Below are 18902 nucleotides of genomic sequence, written 5' to 3' on the forward strand. Positions count from 1 at the left end.
ATGAGGAAACTGCAGCTGAGAGAGGGACTGTGATTTGTCCCCCATCACATAGCCTAACTCCAGTAGAGCTCACCGCTCCAGGAGGGAGCATCTCAGAGGCAGGAGAGCCATGTCTGCCAGCATGTCCTAGAGCCCAGGCTGTTTATTCCTTTCATTTAACCTAACCCTGGCCCTGAAATCCCCAAGTGGTAGAGACTGGAAGGTGGACGGTACCCTCAAAATGCTTTCGCCCTAGATAAAGGACAATAGGTAAAATCAGAAAAGATCTGTAGCTTAGATACTCATCCTGTAACAATCTTAATTTCCGGATTTTAGTCATTGCTCTGTAGTTATATAAGAAAATGCCTTTGTTCTTAGAAAACACATACTGAAGTACTTAAGGATAAAGAAGTATTATATCTACAACTTACCCTTAGACACCTGAAAAAAAAATTATAGGTAAAAATGTGTGTGTGTGTGTGTTTGTGTGTGTGTGTTGTGTAGAGAGAGAGAATGAGTGATAAACCAAATGTGGTAAGATGTTAACATTTGGGGAATCTGGGTAAAGGATATATAGGAATTCTTGGCTCAAATTTTGCAACTCTACTTGCAAAACTGAAAGTATTTTTAAATAAGTTTGGTGTTTTTTTTTTTTTTTTTAAAGTACCAGTCTACTCTGGGACATAGGGAGTTTCACTTGGACTGTCAGAGATGACATATGGGGGTCTTACATACCTCCTTTTGATTTCAAGGTAACCTATCAGAGCCCAGGGAGGTTATAGAGCTTATAAGAAGAACATGGTCTCTGCATCAGGCTGTCTGCATTCCAGTTGTGTAGCTTCTAAGGTCCCTGAGCTGGATAGGTGACCTTTCAGGATTGTGGAAAGGATTTGGGGAGGTAAGGGGGTGACAACACTAAGTGACATAGTGTTGAGCACAGGTCCTGGCCCATGGTAAAGCCTCCGTAAATGTTGTTACTGTTATTACTGCCCCCTCAGTCACCTTATAAATGAGAAGTAATAGCCTCTATATGCTTTAGGGATGCTGATCTGGACAATTGTCTGGTGCCAGCTCTCTAACATCAGTTTTTGTCCCCATGAAGGCAGGGTGGCCACTGCTGCGGGTGCAGATGTGCCTGAGAAGATGAAGAGCCGAATCCCAGTGGTGCTCCTGGCCTGTGGCTCCTTCAATCCCATCACCAACATGCACCTGCGCTTGTTTGAAGTGGCCAGAGACTACCTACATCAGACAGGTCAGTCAGAGGGGCCAGGCCCAATGGACAAACTGATGGCCTGGGTCTTGTAGGGTTCTGCTGTCTGTTGTCACCACCACCATTATTAAAACTGCTCAGTATAGGAATTCACAGCATAACTGATGGCATACATTCCCCCATCATATTCAGAGAGCTAACCTCTTAGCCCCGTGATATGTGGACAAGTCCTATCCCTGGCCATAAAGTTGACAACTTGTCAGGCTCCAGTATCCCCTGCCACTTGTTGCCCACAAAGGCTAAAAAGACAATGGGCACTTTCTAGAAACTGTGTCTCTGGGCATTCTTCCTGATACTCCCAGGAAGCATTTATCTGCTTCCTGCGCAGCCAGATAAGGAGGTAGTGTGTGCCTTGCTATTCTTGTGTGTGTGCATGAGAATTCTTGCTGTTCTTCAGTGGGTAAGCAAACATGCTATAATGGGAATTTTGACATTTTCTTTGAATAGATCTTAGACAATTACAAATTAACAATCTTGCATATAGGCCATTTCCAATACAGATGGCATGGCTTTGCCAGAAATATTTCATCAGCTGGGAATATTTAATCTAGAAACGTTCCATCTCTGACTTTCCATTTCATTATTAAGAGAGTAAAATGGCATTTGGAATCTGCATAATTATTTCTAAAAAGAATGTGAATCATTTATATGTTGATGTCAGATATATATGGAAGTATGTATATATTTATGTATACCTTAAGTATTCATATATGTATTTTGTATTTTTGTATTCAAAAACATTTGCCTTTAAGGGCATTGTTTTTAAACCAGAATCAATTCCTATTTATTTTTAATGTAGAAAAAAAGTATTCCAGTAACATGCAAATAATTTCTTCAAAGAAATTATGTACAACTATTAGTTTATTTTAAAGGGAATGTCTTTGTATCAAAAGATGAAAGTGGGGTGCCTGGGTGGCTCAGTCAGTTAAGCATCTGACTCTTGATTTAAGCTGAGGTCATGTTTTCATGGGTTGTGGGATCAAGCCCCACCTAGGGCTCTACACCTAGTGGGGAGTCTCCTTGGGGAGACTCTTTTTCCCTGTTTCTCCCTTCACTTGTGCACACACTCTCTCAAATAAATCTTTAGAAAAGTGAAAGCGGGTATCTATCCTTAGTAAATACATAGCTCTTACAAAGGAATAAAATCCAAACAATTCAGTGAACATTAGTAGCAGTATACCAAAGGAGAAATATAAGTGACCAATAAACTTGGGAAAAGATGCTCAGTGTCACTGATAATCAGTGAAAATACAAATAAAAACATGGTCAATGCCACAAAGTTATAAGCACCATGATGGCAGCTACTATGGCTGCTTGAACATCACAGAAATTCCACCAGCCATCACCAGGTTTTAGTCAGTGCTCAGTAAAAATCTGTTATAGCAGCAAATAGCTTTAGCCTATGCTATTGGCAAAATTAAAGGACTGACAAAATCTAGTGGTGGCAGGATAGAGAGGGAAATAGACATTGTCATCTATTGGTAATGATAGGATAAATGAAACATTTTTGGAGGGCAAGTTGGTGTTCTGTGGCAAAAAATTTAGTCTGTACACATACCCATAATGAGGAGAAAAATCAATTGAAACTGAAACAGAACTCACACAGATGTTAGAATTAGCAGACGGCATTAAAACAGTTACTATAATTATGCGCCATATGCTCAGAAGTAGAGACCTGGAAAATATAAAAAGCTCAAATACTAAGAGATGAAAACTACAAGACGTGGGATGAAAAATACACCGGAAAGGATTAACAGATTAGATATTGCGGAAGAAAAGGTTAGTGAACTTAAAGATAGAACGGTAGAATTGATCTAAAATGAAACACAGTGGGAAAAATGGAATTCTGAAAAGAAAGAATATAAATGAGATGTTGGGTAACTTAAAAGAATCTTGATATACTTGTAATCCTAGAAGGAAAAAACAGAGGAAGAACAGGAAAAAATATTTGAAGAAATACTGACTGAAAATTTTCCAAATTTGATGAAAACAGATTCTATCAAGTAGCTCAAATTCCAGATGTAAGAAATGTGAAGAAAACAACACCAAGGTTATGATACTAAAATTTCTCACAAACCAACAATAAATCTTAGAAGCAGCCACAGAACAAAAATAAATAGGACAGCAGATTTCCCATTATTGAATTCAGCAAAAGGGAATTTAGTGGAACAACATCTTTAAAGTACTGAAAGAAAAAAATTGTCAACCTAGGATTCTATATCCAACAAAAAATATAACTTGTAGAAACAAAGGCAAAAAAAATGTTTTTCAACTATATAAAAGCTGAAAGATTTCACCATCAGACTTTCACTACTGAAATGCTACAATCCTTCAGGCAGAGAGAAATGAAATATGGAAATATGGATCTACACAATAGGAATACAAGGCACTGGTAACCACATGGGCAATTATGTAAGTTTTTCTCTTATTACTTAAACTTCTTTAAAAGATGACTGACTGTTCAAACAAAAATAATAGGAATATATTGTGGGGTTTATAACATATGTAGAAGTAAAATATATGACAAGTATATAACACATAAAACACGACAATGTCATAAACATGGGGAGCGGGAAAATGGAAGACTATTGTAAGATTCTTATACGTGAAGTAGTATAGTATCACCTAAAGGTAGATTGTGCCATAGACAGATAGATAGATATAAAATAAACCCTAATACAGCCACTTTTAAAAAAAGGTATAGCTAAGAAGCCTACAAAGGGGACAAAATAGAATCAGAATATACTCAGTTAATTTAGAAGAAGAAAGGAAAGAAGGAAAGAGGACTGAAGAATAGATGGGGCAAATAGAAAGCAAATAACAAAATGACAGACTTGAATCTAACCATATCAGTAATCACAAAATAAAAGTACAGTTGACCCTTGAACAGCACAGATTTGAACTGTACAGGTCCACTTATACACAGATTTTTTTTTATGACTACAGTACAATTCTGTAAATGTATTTTCTCTTCCTTACAATTTTCTTCATAACATCTTCTTTTCTCTAGCTTGCTTTATTGTAAGAACATGGTATATAATACATACAACATATGTATTAAGGGACTTTCTGTATCAGTAAAAACATGATATATAATATATACAACATATGTGTTATAATACATACAATACATATGTGTTAATGAACTTTTTGTTATCAGTAAGGTTTCTGGTCAGCAGTAGGCTATTAGTTAAGTTGGGGGGAAGTCAAATATTACATGTGGATTTTCAATTGCATGGGGCGTTGGTGCCCGAAGTGTCAGTTGTAGTCTAACAACTCCTACTAAAGGGCAGACACCATCAGATTGGATAAAATAAGCAACACCCAACTACAACTATATGATGCCTACAAGAAACACATTAAAATATAAAGACACAAATAGGTTCAAAGTAAAAGAATGGAAAACTACTCCATGCTGACACTAGTTAAAAGAAAGCTGAAATGGCTATAGTAATATCAGAGAAAATAGATTTCAGATGAAAAAGGGATAAAGAGGCCAATTCTTTAAGAAATAATAATCCTGAATCTTTTTTTTACTTAATAACATGGAACTGCAAGAAAAATAGATAAATCTACAATTACAGTCAGATATTTCAATTCTTACTGATAGAATAAGTACACAGAAAATAATTAAGAATGTAGAAGTCTTGAATGACACTATCAACCAATTTGACCTAGTTGACATTTAAAGAACACTCAACCAAACATCAGCAGAATACATGTTCCTTTCAAGGACATAGAGAATATTTACCAAGATAGACCATATTCTGGACCATAAAAGAAATCTCAATAAAGGCAAAAGGATTAAAATCCTACAAAGTGCATCCTAAACCACAGTAGAATTAAATGACAAATCACTAACAAAAAGACCTCTGGAAGATCCCCAAATATGAAAATGAAGTAACACATGTCTAAAAACCCATGGGTTATAAAAGAAAGCCAAATGGAAACCAAAGAATATTTTGAGCTAAATGGAAATGAAAACAATATATCAAAAATTTTGGGATGTCACTAAAGCAGTAGTTAGGGGAATTGTACAGCACTAAATACCATATTGGGGAAGGAGGCAGAGAAGGGAAGAGAAAGCAAAAGGGAAGGAAAAAGAGAAGGAAAAAGGAAAGGGAAAAGATGGAAGGATAAATAGCTCTCACATCAGTGAGTTCAGCTCCTGTCTTAAGAAATTAGGGATGGGGGCAAACACAAAGCAAGCATGAGAAAAAAGAAACAAGATGAGAGCAGACATCAGTCTGCTGAAACTTAACATATTAGAAAACAAACATATTAGGGAGATTTAATAAGCCAATACCTGTTTCTTTAAGAATATTAATAAAATTGAAATAATAATAAAATTGAACCTCTAGACAGATTATCAAGGGAAGGAGAAAAAAAGAAAGACACAAACTACCATCATCAGGAATGAGAGAGGTGATATAACTATAGATTCTACTGAGAGGAAAAAGATAAGGGAATATTATAAGTAACTTTATACCTATAAATTTGACAACCTAATTAGAATAGACAAATCCCTTAAAAGACACACTATCAAAGCTCATTCAAAATTAGATTTTCTTTTAAAGAAGAAGAAGGAGAATCAGCCGCTCATCACAACCCCAGTGCAGCAGCTCTTTCTGCCCGCGGGTCCTGTCCCTGTGCTTTAATAAACCACCACCATTTTGCACCAAAGACATCTCATTAATTCCTTCTTGGTCATTGGCTCCAGACCCCACCCCCACTGAACCTCACTTTTATTCTAAAACTTCATTATTTGGCACCTGAACATGGGGCTTTGAGTCTTTACATCTGGACTCTGAGCTTTGGTGCAAAATTGGAGCAAGAAGAGCACCCCCTAGACCTAACACCTTCCACTCTAGATTTCCCCACCAGTGTCTCAGGTTGGATCCATTGTTTGCTTATTACTTCTTGGTTTACCTTATGAATTTGCCAGAGCACAACTTGAAGCAACCTCCCTAAGAAAAGAGTGTAAAAGAGGGTGCACCTTGCTTAGATCGGTTAATATATTCAGCTATACATCCCCTCAACCTTCTCTCACCAATATGACTAGGAGGAGGAACACCCAACAGAGGAAAAATCCAGAGACTGTGCCATCTGCCACAGAACTATTGGATATGAACATAAACAGTATGCTGTAAAGGGAATTTAGGATAACAGTTATCCACGCCATGTCTAGGTTGGAGAAGACCATTAGTGGCAACATAGAAACTCTAAGGGCAGTACTAAGAAGAACAAAAAGTAACCTGAAGAGCTCAATTAAAGAAATTTCATTTGTAGTTTAAAAACCATCCCACAGAGGATTCTAGGAGGATGGCAGACTAGGAAACACCAACAATTTGTCTCCCCACTTAAATAGCAATTGCACTAGCAGAATGTATCTGATGTAACTATTTTGGAACTCTGTAGTCTATTGAAGGCTTGAACTTTTAGGGGAGGACTTAGACAGGTAAGTTGTAGGTAACTTCAATGCTCAGCACAGTAACAGTTACCCATTCTCCAACCTCCACATAGCAGGCAGCTGTGCACATATTCCTGAAGCAGCCTGCACACAGCCTTTGGGAGCCAAGGTTGGCAAAAAGGATCTTATCCCCCAAATATCAGGAATCTGCTCTGATCTCTTGTTGCACTTCTCCCAGCCCCCAGTAATTATTGCAAACCTCTCCCCCTCTGGTTGAAGAGATTTCCAGGGGATTTAAGGGGCCAGTGCCTTCTTCCTTTCCCCTCATTTCCCCCCCTTTGGGAGCCAGACATTGACAACTGCATGTTCAGAAAAAAAAAAAAAAAAAACCACACAGGGAAAGACTGAGAGATGACACTCAGAATAAGTTTACACCTCAGGCTGATCCTCATCACAGAGACAGCTTAAAACAATTAATTAAAACAATTAAAAAACAATACAATAAGCAATAACAACAACAACAAAACAAAACCCTGGAGAAGAAGGAGAATCTTATTTCCAGAGTTGCCACGATTAGATTCAAATGTCCAGTTTTCTACAAAACAGTCACAAGACATACAAAGAAACAAAGTATGACCTCCTCAAAGGAAAAAGATAAATCAACAGAAATTGTCCGTCAGAGATCTGAGGGTGGATACACTAGACAAAGACTTTAAAGCAGTGGCATTAAAGATGCTCAGAGAACTGAAAGAATGTAGAGAAAGTCAAGAAACCATGTGTGAACAAAATGGAAATACTGACAAAAAGATAGAAAACCTAAAAGAGACCAAAAAGATAAACTGGAACTAAATATGACAATAACTGAAATTTAAAAATTCACTAGAAAGATTCAAAGGCAGATTTGAGCAGTCAGAACAAAGAATTAGCAAACTTAAAGATAGGATAATGGAAATTGTCAAGTCTGAGGAAAGGATAGAAACAAGATTGAAGAAAACTGAACAGAGCATAAGAAACCCATGGGACACCATCCAGTACATCAACATAGGCATTGTGGGAATCAAGAAGGAGAAGAGGAATAAAGGAGTTGAAGAAATTCAAGAAGAAATAATGAAGAAATTAAAGAAATAATGGCTGAAAACTTTTCAAATTTGATGAAAGATGTAAATATAAACATCCAAGAAGCTCAGTGAATGCCAAGAAAGAAGAAATCAAAGAGATGCATACTGAGAGACAATCTTGAGAGCAATGAGTGAATCATCACGTACAAGGGATCCTCAATAAGGTTTTCAGGAGATTTCTCATCAGAAACTGCGGAGGCTAGAAGGCAGTGGACTGATATAGTCAGAGTACTAAAAGAAAAAGTCCATCAACCAAGAATTCTGTATCTGGCAAAACTGCCTGTCAAAAATCAGGGGGGAGGGCTAGGTATTGTGGGACAGATCAGATGGGTCATAATGATAACTGAGATAGACACTGACAACCTCTATAAGGAACAGGTTCAGCTCCTGGCAGAGATGTGTATCCTTGCTGATGAATATTACAATACAGTTGGGCTGAAACCAAAAAGAATTGTCACCCGAATGAAAGGATTATTGCACTGAGCTTTTAGGATTTTCTTATACAACACTGAAAATGAGTTCATGCTACAACAGAGATCAGATGCTCAGATGCTAAAATTACCTTTCCAGGTTGTTTTACCAATACTTGTTGTAGTCCTCCATTAAGTAATATAAGAAAGCTAGAAGAAAATGATGCCGACTGGAGTAAGAAGAGCAGCACAGAGGTATTTAAAGGCTGAATTAAGAATTCCCATGAAAGAGTTTCCTCCAGAAGAATTAATTATCTAACACAAATTCACAGCAAGGCTCAATCAGGTTGTATCTGGGGGGAACATGAAATTGATTCATTTTGTTTGTGAGGAGGAATGTATTTTTGATTCCAGAGCCCAGTGAGATTAAGAGCTATTAGTTATGTGTCAAAGGAAGAGATAAAAGAACTTCTGGTAAAGGCAGCCAGTGGTGAAATTAGGATAAGTCCATGGTTTCAAATTATTGTGGAGCTTTTCTACTTTAAATGGTGGGAGATCGCAAGTCATTTGAATCAGTTTTGTTGACCGTGAGAAATTACATAGAATGTGAATGTGGAGATGAGTGGTTAATAAAATACTGAAAAATTTCTCTGCTTAACTTAACATGATTTTTAAAAATTTGGTTCCCTAGGAACTCTTACTTGAAACATTGATACTTTACAACTAGTATTTGTGTGGAAAACACAACCAACTTCTTAATTTTGTATCACACACCCCATATGTGTGCATTACTATTTGTAAAAGACATTTATGAGAGGTTATTGTAAAAAAAAAAAAAGAGAGAGAGAGAAGGAGAGAGAGAGAGAGAGAGAGAGATTAACTTAATTTAACCTAGGCACATGGTCCTAACAAACTCAAACAAATAAGTGAAGCTTTTCATTTTTGATACATTGTGATAAACTTTGTCAGCACACTGTAGAGCAGTTTGCTCTTTCCCAAATGATTTATAAATCATTAAATTTTTATTATAGTCCAAAAAAAATGTGAGGGAGAAATTAAGACATACCCAGATAAACAAAAGCTGTGAGGGCGTTTGTTACCACTAGACCTACCTTGCAAGAAATGATCAGGGAGTTTTGTAAGGTAAAATAAAAGGACCACATCTTCCTTATCCATTCGTCCATTGAAGGGCATCTTGGTTCTTTCCACAGTTTGGCGACCGTGGCCATTACTGCTATAAACATTGGGGTACAGATGGCCCTTCTTTTCACCTGTATTTTGGGGGTAAATACCCAGTAGTGCAATGGCAGGGTCATAAGGGAGTTCTGTTTTTATAAGGAAGATGTGGTCCATGTACACTATGGAGTATTATGCCTTCATCAGAAAGGACGAATACCCAACTTTTATAGCAACATGGACGGGACTGGAAGAGATTATGCTGAGTAAAATAGTCAAGCAGAGAGAGTCAATTATCATATGGATTCACTTATTTGTGGAGCATAACAAATAGCATGGAGGACATGGGGAGTTAGAGAGGAGAAGGGAGTTGGGGGAAATTAGAAGGGGAGGTGAACCATGAGAGACTATGGACTCTGAAAAACAATCTGAGGGTTTTGAAGGGGCGGGGGGTGGGGTGGGAGGTCAGGGTACCAGGTGGTGGGTATTATAGAGAGCACGGATTGCATGGAGCACTGGGTGTGGTGCAAAAATAATGAATACTATTATGCTGAAAATAAAAAATAAATTTAAAAAAAAGGAAACTAGACAGTAACATGAATCTGTATGGAGAAAGGAAGATCTCAGTAGAGCTAAATACATGGGAAATTATAAAATTTAGTATTATTGTAACAGTGGTTTGTAGTTTACTTTTTGGTTCCTACACATCTTAAGAGATTGTAAGTTTGAAAAAAAATTGTTTAATATAAGCTAGTATTATTGTAACTGGTTTGTAATTCCAAGTCTCATTTTCTACATAATTTAAGAGACTAATGGATTTAAAAGAATTATAAGAAGGAGTGCTTGGGTGGCTCAGTCACTTAAGCATCTGCCTTTGGCTCATGTCATGATCCAGAGGTCCTGGGATCGGGCCTTTAGTTGGGTTCCCTGCTGAGCAGGGAGTCTCTTTCTCCCTCCGCCCCTCCCCTTGCTCATAAAATTAAAAAAAATAAAGAATTAAAAGTTTATGTTTTTGACCGCCCAGTTTATGAAGATGTTATTTTATGGCATCAACAAATGGGTGGGGACAGAGGTTTAAAGGAGCAGAGATTTTGTATGCCATTGAAGGTACACTGGTGTAAGTTCAAATTAACATGTCTTAACTTTGGATGTTAAATGTAATCCCCATGGTAACCACAAAGAAAATAGCTATAGAATATACACAAAAGGAAATGAGAAGGAATTTCAACTTCCTTCAATTTCCTTCCTTTCAATTTCCTTCAAATGAGAAGGAATTTCTACTACAGAAAGAGCAGCTAAACACAAAAGAAGACAGTAAAGAAATAAATAAGGGAAGGGGGAGCTATAAGGCGTTTAGAAAACAAGTAACACTACCATAGAAATTCCTCCTTGTCAGGAATTACCTTAACTATAAATGGGTTAAACTCTCCAGTCAAACAGGGATTGGCAGTTGGGAAAAAAAACACACGATCCAACTATATGTTATGTACAAGAGACACTTTAGATCCATAGGGAGAAACAGATTGAAAATGAAAGATTGGGAAAAGATACTCCATGCAAATAATAACCAAAAGATAGCAGGGGTGGTATACCAATATCAGACAAAACAGACTTTAAAATAAAAAGAGTTACAAGAGAAAAATAAGGACTCTATATAATAATAAAGACAACAGTCCAATAGCAAAATGTAACAATTGAAAATATTTATGTAGGGACGCCTGGGTGGCTCAGTTGGTTGGACGACTGCCTTCGGCTCAGGGCGTGATCCTGGAGTCCCGGGATCGAGTCCCACATCGGGCTCCCAGCTCCATGGGGAGTCTGCTTCGCTCTCTGACCTTCTCCTCGCTCATGCTCTCTCTCACTGTCTCTCTCTCTCTCAAATAAATAAATAAAATCTTTAAAAAAAAAAAAAAAAAAAGAAAATATTTATGTACCCAAATATATAAAGCAGCTATTAACAAACTTGAAGGAAGAAACTGATAGTAACACAATAATAGTAGGGGACTTGAACACCCCACTTACATCAATGCATAGATCATTCAAACAGAAAATCAACGATGAGACAGCATCTGTGAATGACACATTGGACCAGATGGATCTAACAGTTGTATTTGAAAATAACATCCTAAAACAGTGGACTGAATACACATTGTTTTCAAGCGCACGTGGAATGTTCTCTAGAGTAGATCACATATTAGGCCACAAAACAAGTCTCAACAAATTCACAAAGACTGAAAGCATATCATGCATCTTTTCTGAATAGAACTCTGTGAAACCAGAAATCAACCATAAGGAAGAATCTGGAAAGACCACAAATACATAGGGGTTGAATAACCTGCTACTAAACAATCAATGGGTCAACCAAGAAATCAAAGAGGAAATCAATAAATACATGAAGACAAATGAAAATGAAAACACAGGGGCACCTGGGTGGCTCAGTCAGTTAAGCGTGTGCCTTTGGCTTGGGTCATGATCCCAGGGTCCTGGGATTGATCCCCACATCAGTACCCCTGATCGGCAGAAAGCCTGCTTCTCCCTCTGCCTGCCGCTCTCCCTGCTTGTGTGCACATGCACTATCTCTCTGTCTCTCTCAAATAAATAAATAAAATCTTAAAAAAAGAAAAGAAAAGAAAAAATGAAAACACAGTGGTCCAAAATCTTGGAATGCAGCAAAAGCTGTCTGAAAGAGAAGATTAGAGCAATACAGGCCTACCTCAAGAAGTAAGAAATGTATCAAACAAGAAGCAAGAAAAATATCAAACAACCTAACCTTATACCTATAGCATCTAGAAAAAGAAAAATAAAAGCACCCAAAATCAGTAGAAGGAAATAATATAGATTAGAATAAAGTAAAACAAAAACTTAAAAACAATACAATAGAACAGATTGAGGAAACCAAGATAAACCTCTAACCAGACTCCAAAAAAGGCGGGGGGGGGACTCCAACAAAATTAGAAATGAAAGAGGAGAAATAACAATACCACAGATAACAAAGGTGCTTGTCTCTTGTAAGAGAATATTATGAAAAATTACATGCCTACAAATTGGACAACCTGGAAGAAATGAATAAATTTCTAGATACATAACCTCCCAAAACTGAATCAGGAAGAAATAGAAAATTTGCACAGACCAATTACTAGCAAAGAAATTGAATCAGTAATCAAAAAAACTCCAACAAAGTCCAGGACCAGATGGCTTCACAGGTGAATTCCACCAAACATTTAAAGAAGAGTTAATAGCTGTTCTTCTCGAACTGTTCCAAAAAATGGAAGAGGAAGGAAAGCTTCCAGATTCATTCTATGAGGTTGGCATTACCCTTATCCCAAAACCAGATAAAGATACTACCAGAAAAGGAAATTACAGGTCAATATTTCTGATAAGCATAAATGGAAAAATCCTCCACAGGATATTGGCAAGCCAAATTCAACAATGCATTAAAAATCATTCACTGTGCTTAAGTGTGATTTATTCCTGGGATGCAAAACTAGTTCAGCATTCACAAATTACCAGTGTGATACATCACATCAACAAGAGAAAGGATAAAAACCATATTTCATGGGATGCAGAAAAAAAATCACAATATCTATTCATGATAAAAGCCCTCAACAAAGGAGATTTAGAGGGAACATACCTCAGCATAATAAAGGCCATATGTGAAAACCCCACAATTAACATCATACTCAGTGGTGAAAAACTGAGAGCTTTTCCCCTAGGATCAAGAAAAAGTGTACACTGTCACCACTTTTATTCTGCATAGTACTGTAAGTCCTAGCCACAGCAATAAGGCAACAAAAAGAAATAAAAGGCATCCAGATTGGTAAGGAAGAAGTAGAACTTACACTACTGACAGAGGAGATGATACTATATATACAAAACCCTAAAGACTCCTCCAAAAAACTACTAGAACTGATCAATGAATTCAGTAAGTTTGAAGGATATAAGATCAATATATAGAAATCTGTTGCATTTCTATGTGCCAATAATGAAGCAGTAGAAAGAGATATTAAGAAAACAATCCTATTTACAGTTGCACCAAAAATAATAAAATATCTAGGAATAAACTTAACCAAGGAGGTGAAAGATCTGTACTCTGAAAACTATAAAACATTGATAAAAGAAATTGAAGATGACACAAAAGACACTGCATGCTCAGGGTTGGGAAAACAAATATTGTTAAAATGTCCGTATTACTCAAAGCAATCTACACATTTAATGCAATCCCTATCAAAATACCAACAGCATTTTTCACAGAACTAGTACAAACAATCCTAAAATTTGTATGAAACTACAAAAGATCCTGAACAGCCAAGGCAATTTTGAAAAAGAGCAACACTGGAGGTATTCAAACCCCAGATTTCAAGACATACTACAAAGCTGTAGTGATCCAAATAGTATGGTACTGGCACAAAAATAGACACAAAGGTCAATGGAACAGTATAGATATGTGCCAAGAAATAGACTCACAATCATATGGTCAGTTTATCTTTGATGGAGGAGGCAAACATATGCAATGGGAAAAAGTCTTTCCAACAAATGTTGGGAAAACTGGACAGCTACATGCAAAAGAATGAAACGAGACCACTTTCTTACACCATACACAAAAATAAATTCAAATTGGATTAAAGACCTAAATGTGAGACCTGAAACCATAAAAATCCTAGACAAGAGCACAGGCAGTAATTTCTCTCCCATTGGCCATAGCAACATTTTTCTACATATATCTCTTATAACAGGGTACTAGAAGTTATAGCCAGCCCAATTAGGCAAGAAAAAGAAACAAAACACATCCAAATTGAAAAGAGAAAGTAAAATTATCTGTTTGCAAATGATTTGATCTCCTATGTAGAAAACCCTAAAAATTACACACAGACATGCACAAAACTATTAATGAATTCAGCAACATAGGATGCAAACTCAACACACAAAATTTAGTCACATCTCTACAGTAACAATGAACAATCTGAAAAGTAATTAGAAAAGCAGTTCCATTTATAATAGCATCAAAAAGATTAAGATACTTTTGAATTACCTTAACTAAGGAGGTGAAAGACTTGTACAAAACAAATGAAAACTACAAAACAATTGTTGAAGGAAATTTGAATAAATGGAAACACATCCCATGCTTGTGGATTGAGAAAAAGTTATTGTTAAAAATAACTTGGGTTAGGGGCACCTGGGTGGCTCAGTGGGTTAAAGCCTCTGCCTTCGGCTCAGGTCACGATCTCAGGGTCCTGGAATTGAGCCCCAAATCAGGCTCTCTGCTCAGCAGGGAGCCTGCTTCCCTTCCTCTCTCTCTGCCTGCCTCTCTGCCCACTTGCGATCTCTGTCTGTCCAATAAATAAAATCTTTAAAAAAAAAAAAACTTGGGTTAAAGTTTTTAACTTACTGTTAAAAAGTCAATGCTATGCAAAGAAATCTACAAATTTAGTGTAATTCCTACCACAATCCTACTGGCATGTTTTGAAGAAATAGAAAAAAACCATCCTTAAAGTCTTAGGAAATCTCAAGAGACCCAAATAACCAAAATAGCCTGTAAGAACAAAACTGGAAGGCTGATTTCAGACTTAACTACAATGCTACAATAATCAGAACAGTGTGGTCCCAGTATAAAGACAGACATGTTTAAAATAAGGAGTCCAGGGTCCCAGTATAAAGACAGACATGTTTAAAATCAGGAGTCCAGAAACAAACCCTCACAAATAGGATCAGATGACTTTTTACAGTAGTGCCAAGATCATGCAATGGTGAAAGGCCAGTCATTTCAACAAATGGTACTGGAAAAACTAGACATCCACATGCAAAAGAATGAAGCTGGCCCTTGCCTAACAGCAGATACAAAACTCAAAATGGATCAAAGACCTAAATACAAGAGAAAGAATAAAACTCTTAGAAGAAAACATAAGATAAAAGCTTCACAGCAAGGATTTGGTAGTTATTTCTTGGATGTGACAACAAAGGCACAGATAATCAAAGAAAAGATAGACCAGTTGAACTTTGTAAAAATTTTAAAATTGTGCGCATCAAAAGACACTATTGACAGAGTGAAAAGGCAACCCATCAAATGGGAGAAAGTATTTGCAAATTATGTACCTAATAAGAAGCCAAACCAAAAAACAAACAAACAAACAAAAAAACAACAAAGAAACAACCACCCCCCCCCAAAAAAAAGCCCCAACAACAACAAATGTGAAGAGATTGGAACCCTGTTGCACTGTTGATGGCAATGCAAAGTGGTACATCCGTTGTGGAAAACAGTATGGCACTTCCTCACAGAGTTAAACTAGAATTTCCATATGATCCAACAATTCCATTTTTGGCTATTTGCCCAAAATAATTGAAAGTAGGGTCTCAAAGAGACGTTTGTACAACTGTTGTTCATAACAGGATGATTCACAATAGCTGAACTGTGGAAGCAACCCAAGTGCCCCTTGATGGATGACTAGGTAAGCAAAATGTGGTATAGACATACAGTGGACTATTATCTGGCCCTCAAAAGAAAGGGAATTCTGTAATTTGCTATAACATGGATGAATCCTGAGGACATGACATGCTAAGTGAAATAAGCCAGTCAGAAAAAGACAAATACTGTGTCATTACATTTATATGAGATAATTAAGAGTAAGATTCATAGAGATAGAAAGTAGAAGGTGGTTGCTAGGGGCTGGAGGACAGGACAAGGAGGAAGTACTATTTACTGGATACAGAGTTTCAGTTTTATAAGATGAAAAGAGCTACGGAGTTGGATGGTGCTGATGGCTGCACAACATAAGGAATGTATTTAATACCACTGAACTGTTAAAAATAGTTGAGATGGCAAAGTTTGTTACATATATTTCACACATTTAAAAAAAACTGCCCCCCACCATACCTACATAAATTAATAAATTAATTGGTGAGTTGTACCAAACATTTACGGACAAAATAATAACATTTGTATACAGTGTCTTCCAGAAAATCAGAGGTGAGACTGTTTCACAACTCCCATCTGTGAGGCTAGCACTACCCCGATATCAAAACCAAGCAAATACATTATATGAAAAGGAAGCTATGTGCTAGTATTCCTCATGAACATAGATCAAAACCCTAAACAAAATATTTCCAAAAAATCTAACAATACATATACAGGATAATATATCAGTACCAACCCCATTTCTTGGTTGTCCCAGAGATGTGCACTTAGTTTAACACCCAAAAATCAGTTAATATAATTCATCACATTAACTAAAAAGGAAAAAAATCTATAATTATCTCAGTAAAGAGAATTGTCAAAAGTCAACATCCATCCCTGACATTAAAAGAAAAAAAGAAAATACAAAGGAGCATATTAGGAATGGAAATTCTATTCAACATTGTGCTGGAGGTTGTAGCCAAAGCAGTAAGGCAGGAAAAATAAAAAGGAGAAATTAAAAGCAATGCAGAAGAGAAAGGATAGCCTTTTCAAAAAATGGTGCTGAGTTTTCTCTTATTGTATAACAACCCCAAACTTAGTGGCTTCAAGGAAAGGCAGTTATTATCCTATTCTTTACTCCGATCAAGAATCTAGATGTGGTTTAGCTGACTGTTGGCTAGATCTGTGGTCTGTGGTCTTATTTCAAGGCTCTCCTGGAGGAAGATCCTGTTATAAGCTTACTCAGATGGCTGCTGGCAGATGAGACATCAGTTCTTGAGGGCTGTTGACCAGAGACACGAGTGCTTTCCATAGGGCAACCCCTTCCTCTTCTCTCTGAGTCACACGAGACAATGTGCCACGATGGAAGCAGAGTCTCATAATTCACAATGTCTCATGCTTGCTTCAGGGAAATAACACAGAGCTCCTATGTCAAAGAGGAATTACAAAGGCTTATACCAAAAAAAATTCTTTAATATGTTTGTTGTCCTCTGTGTTATAAAGGTATTAAAGTCTGAAAGGCTGGCTTCTCTAAGTCTGGTATTCCTTAATTTTTCTACTTAATTTTTTTTCCCAATTTATTTATTTTCAGAAAAACAGTATTCATTATTTTTTCACCACACCCAGTGCTCCATGCAAGCCGTGCCCTCTATAATACCCACCACCTGGTACCCCAACCTCCCACCCCCCCACCACTTCAAACCCCTCAGACTGTTTTTCAGAGTCCATAGTCTCTCATGGTTCACCTCCCCTTCCAATTTACCCAAATTCCCTTCTCCTCTCTAACGCCCCTTGTCCTCCATGCTATTTGTTATGCTCCACAAATAAGTGAAACCATATGATAATTGACTCTCTCTGCTTCACTTATTTCACTCAGCATAAACTCATATAATGACCAATCAAAGATGCTTTTCAGAATCCTACATTTACAAAAAAAAAAAAAAAAAAACCTTTTCCTCCTCACCCTATATCTGTCCCTCACTCTACAAATCACTTCTAGGCCTTTGTTATTCTTTAAAAGTCTACGATTGTTCAGGCAATATGCTGGTCTAGAGGAAGTCAGAATTTGATCATTGCCATGAAATACACTCCAAGAAATTGTATAGGTATCCAAACCTCAGAAAGGTTTTTTCCCCATTAAAAATGTAGTCCCCGGGAAGTTGTGATAAAATACTTCTATATTTTAACATTTATATCTCTAACATATATGTTTTATATATTATATATAGAGCTCCCACAGGATTCTGTTTGCTGGCACTGCATTTCAGACAAACACACATTTCATATTAAGAAGCCTGGACTAAATTATCAAAAAAATGGTGCTGAAATAATTGGATATCCATAATAAGCAAAAAAAAGGAGGGGGGCACTTCAATCCATAGCTCACACCTCAAAAACTAACTTAAAATGTATCAAACTTTTATATAAGGCCTAAAACTATAAAATTTCTAGAAGAAAACATAGGAAAAAGTCTTGTGATCTTAGGTTAAGAATTCTCAGGTAAAACACCACAAAAAGCATAATCCAAAATAGAAAAGAAAATGGACAAATTAAACTTCATTGAAACTAAAAGCTTCTGTTCTTAAAAAAACACTACAGGAATGAAAAGATAAGCCATGGACTGGGAGAAAAGATTTGCAAAGCCTGTACCTGATAAAAGGATTGTGTCCACAATATATAAAGACCTCTTAATTCAGTAATTTAAAAAACACAATTTAAAAAAAAGAGGGCAAAATATTCAAACAGACTCTTCACCAAAGAAGATATTAGGGATGGCAGATCAGCACATGGAGAGATGCTCAGTTAAATAAAAGAAGTGTAGATTAAGACTACAGTGAGCTAACCATGGCACCCATATTAGAATGGCTGAACTTGAAAAGACCAACCTAGAACTATGGTCAAAGACATGGAGCAATTGGAAGTCTCAGATACTACTGGTAGGAACATGACTATGCAACAGCTTGTGAAAAACAGCTTGACAATTTCTTACAAGTTAAATGTTTACCTATCATATGATTCAACTATTTCATTCCTAGATATTTACCCAAAAGAAATTAAAGCATACACTCATGCACAAAAGTTCAGAGCAGCTTTAATTATGATAGCCCCAAACTACAGACAATCCAGGCTTCTGTCAATGTGTGAATAAAGA

General features: G+C 36.8%; 1 protein-coding gene and 1 pseudogene across 2 annotated transcripts in view; both read left to right on the forward strand.

Moving 5' to 3' along the window:
* The window catches only part of NMNAT3 (nicotinamide nucleotide adenylyltransferase 3), a 120331-nt gene that overhangs the window by 51156 nt on the left and 50273 nt on the right, over positions 1-18902 (forward strand). For both annotated transcript variants that reach the window (XM_044252250.1, XM_044252252.1), the window contains exon 2: positions 1082-1231. In XM_044252250.1, the coding sequence (XP_044108185.1) occupies positions 1123-1231 (109 nt within the window). In that variant the 5' untranslated portion in view covers positions 1082-1122. The remainder of the gene's footprint in view (positions 1-1081; positions 1232-18902) is intronic.
* Positions 7855-8797, forward strand: LOC122908895 (annotated as a pseudogene).

This window comes from Neovison vison, chromosome 6 (assembly GCF_020171115.1).
Source record: "Neovison vison isolate M4711 chromosome 6, ASM_NN_V1, whole genome shotgun sequence".
NCBI lineage: Eukaryota > Metazoa > Chordata > Mammalia > Carnivora > Mustelidae > Neogale > Neogale vison.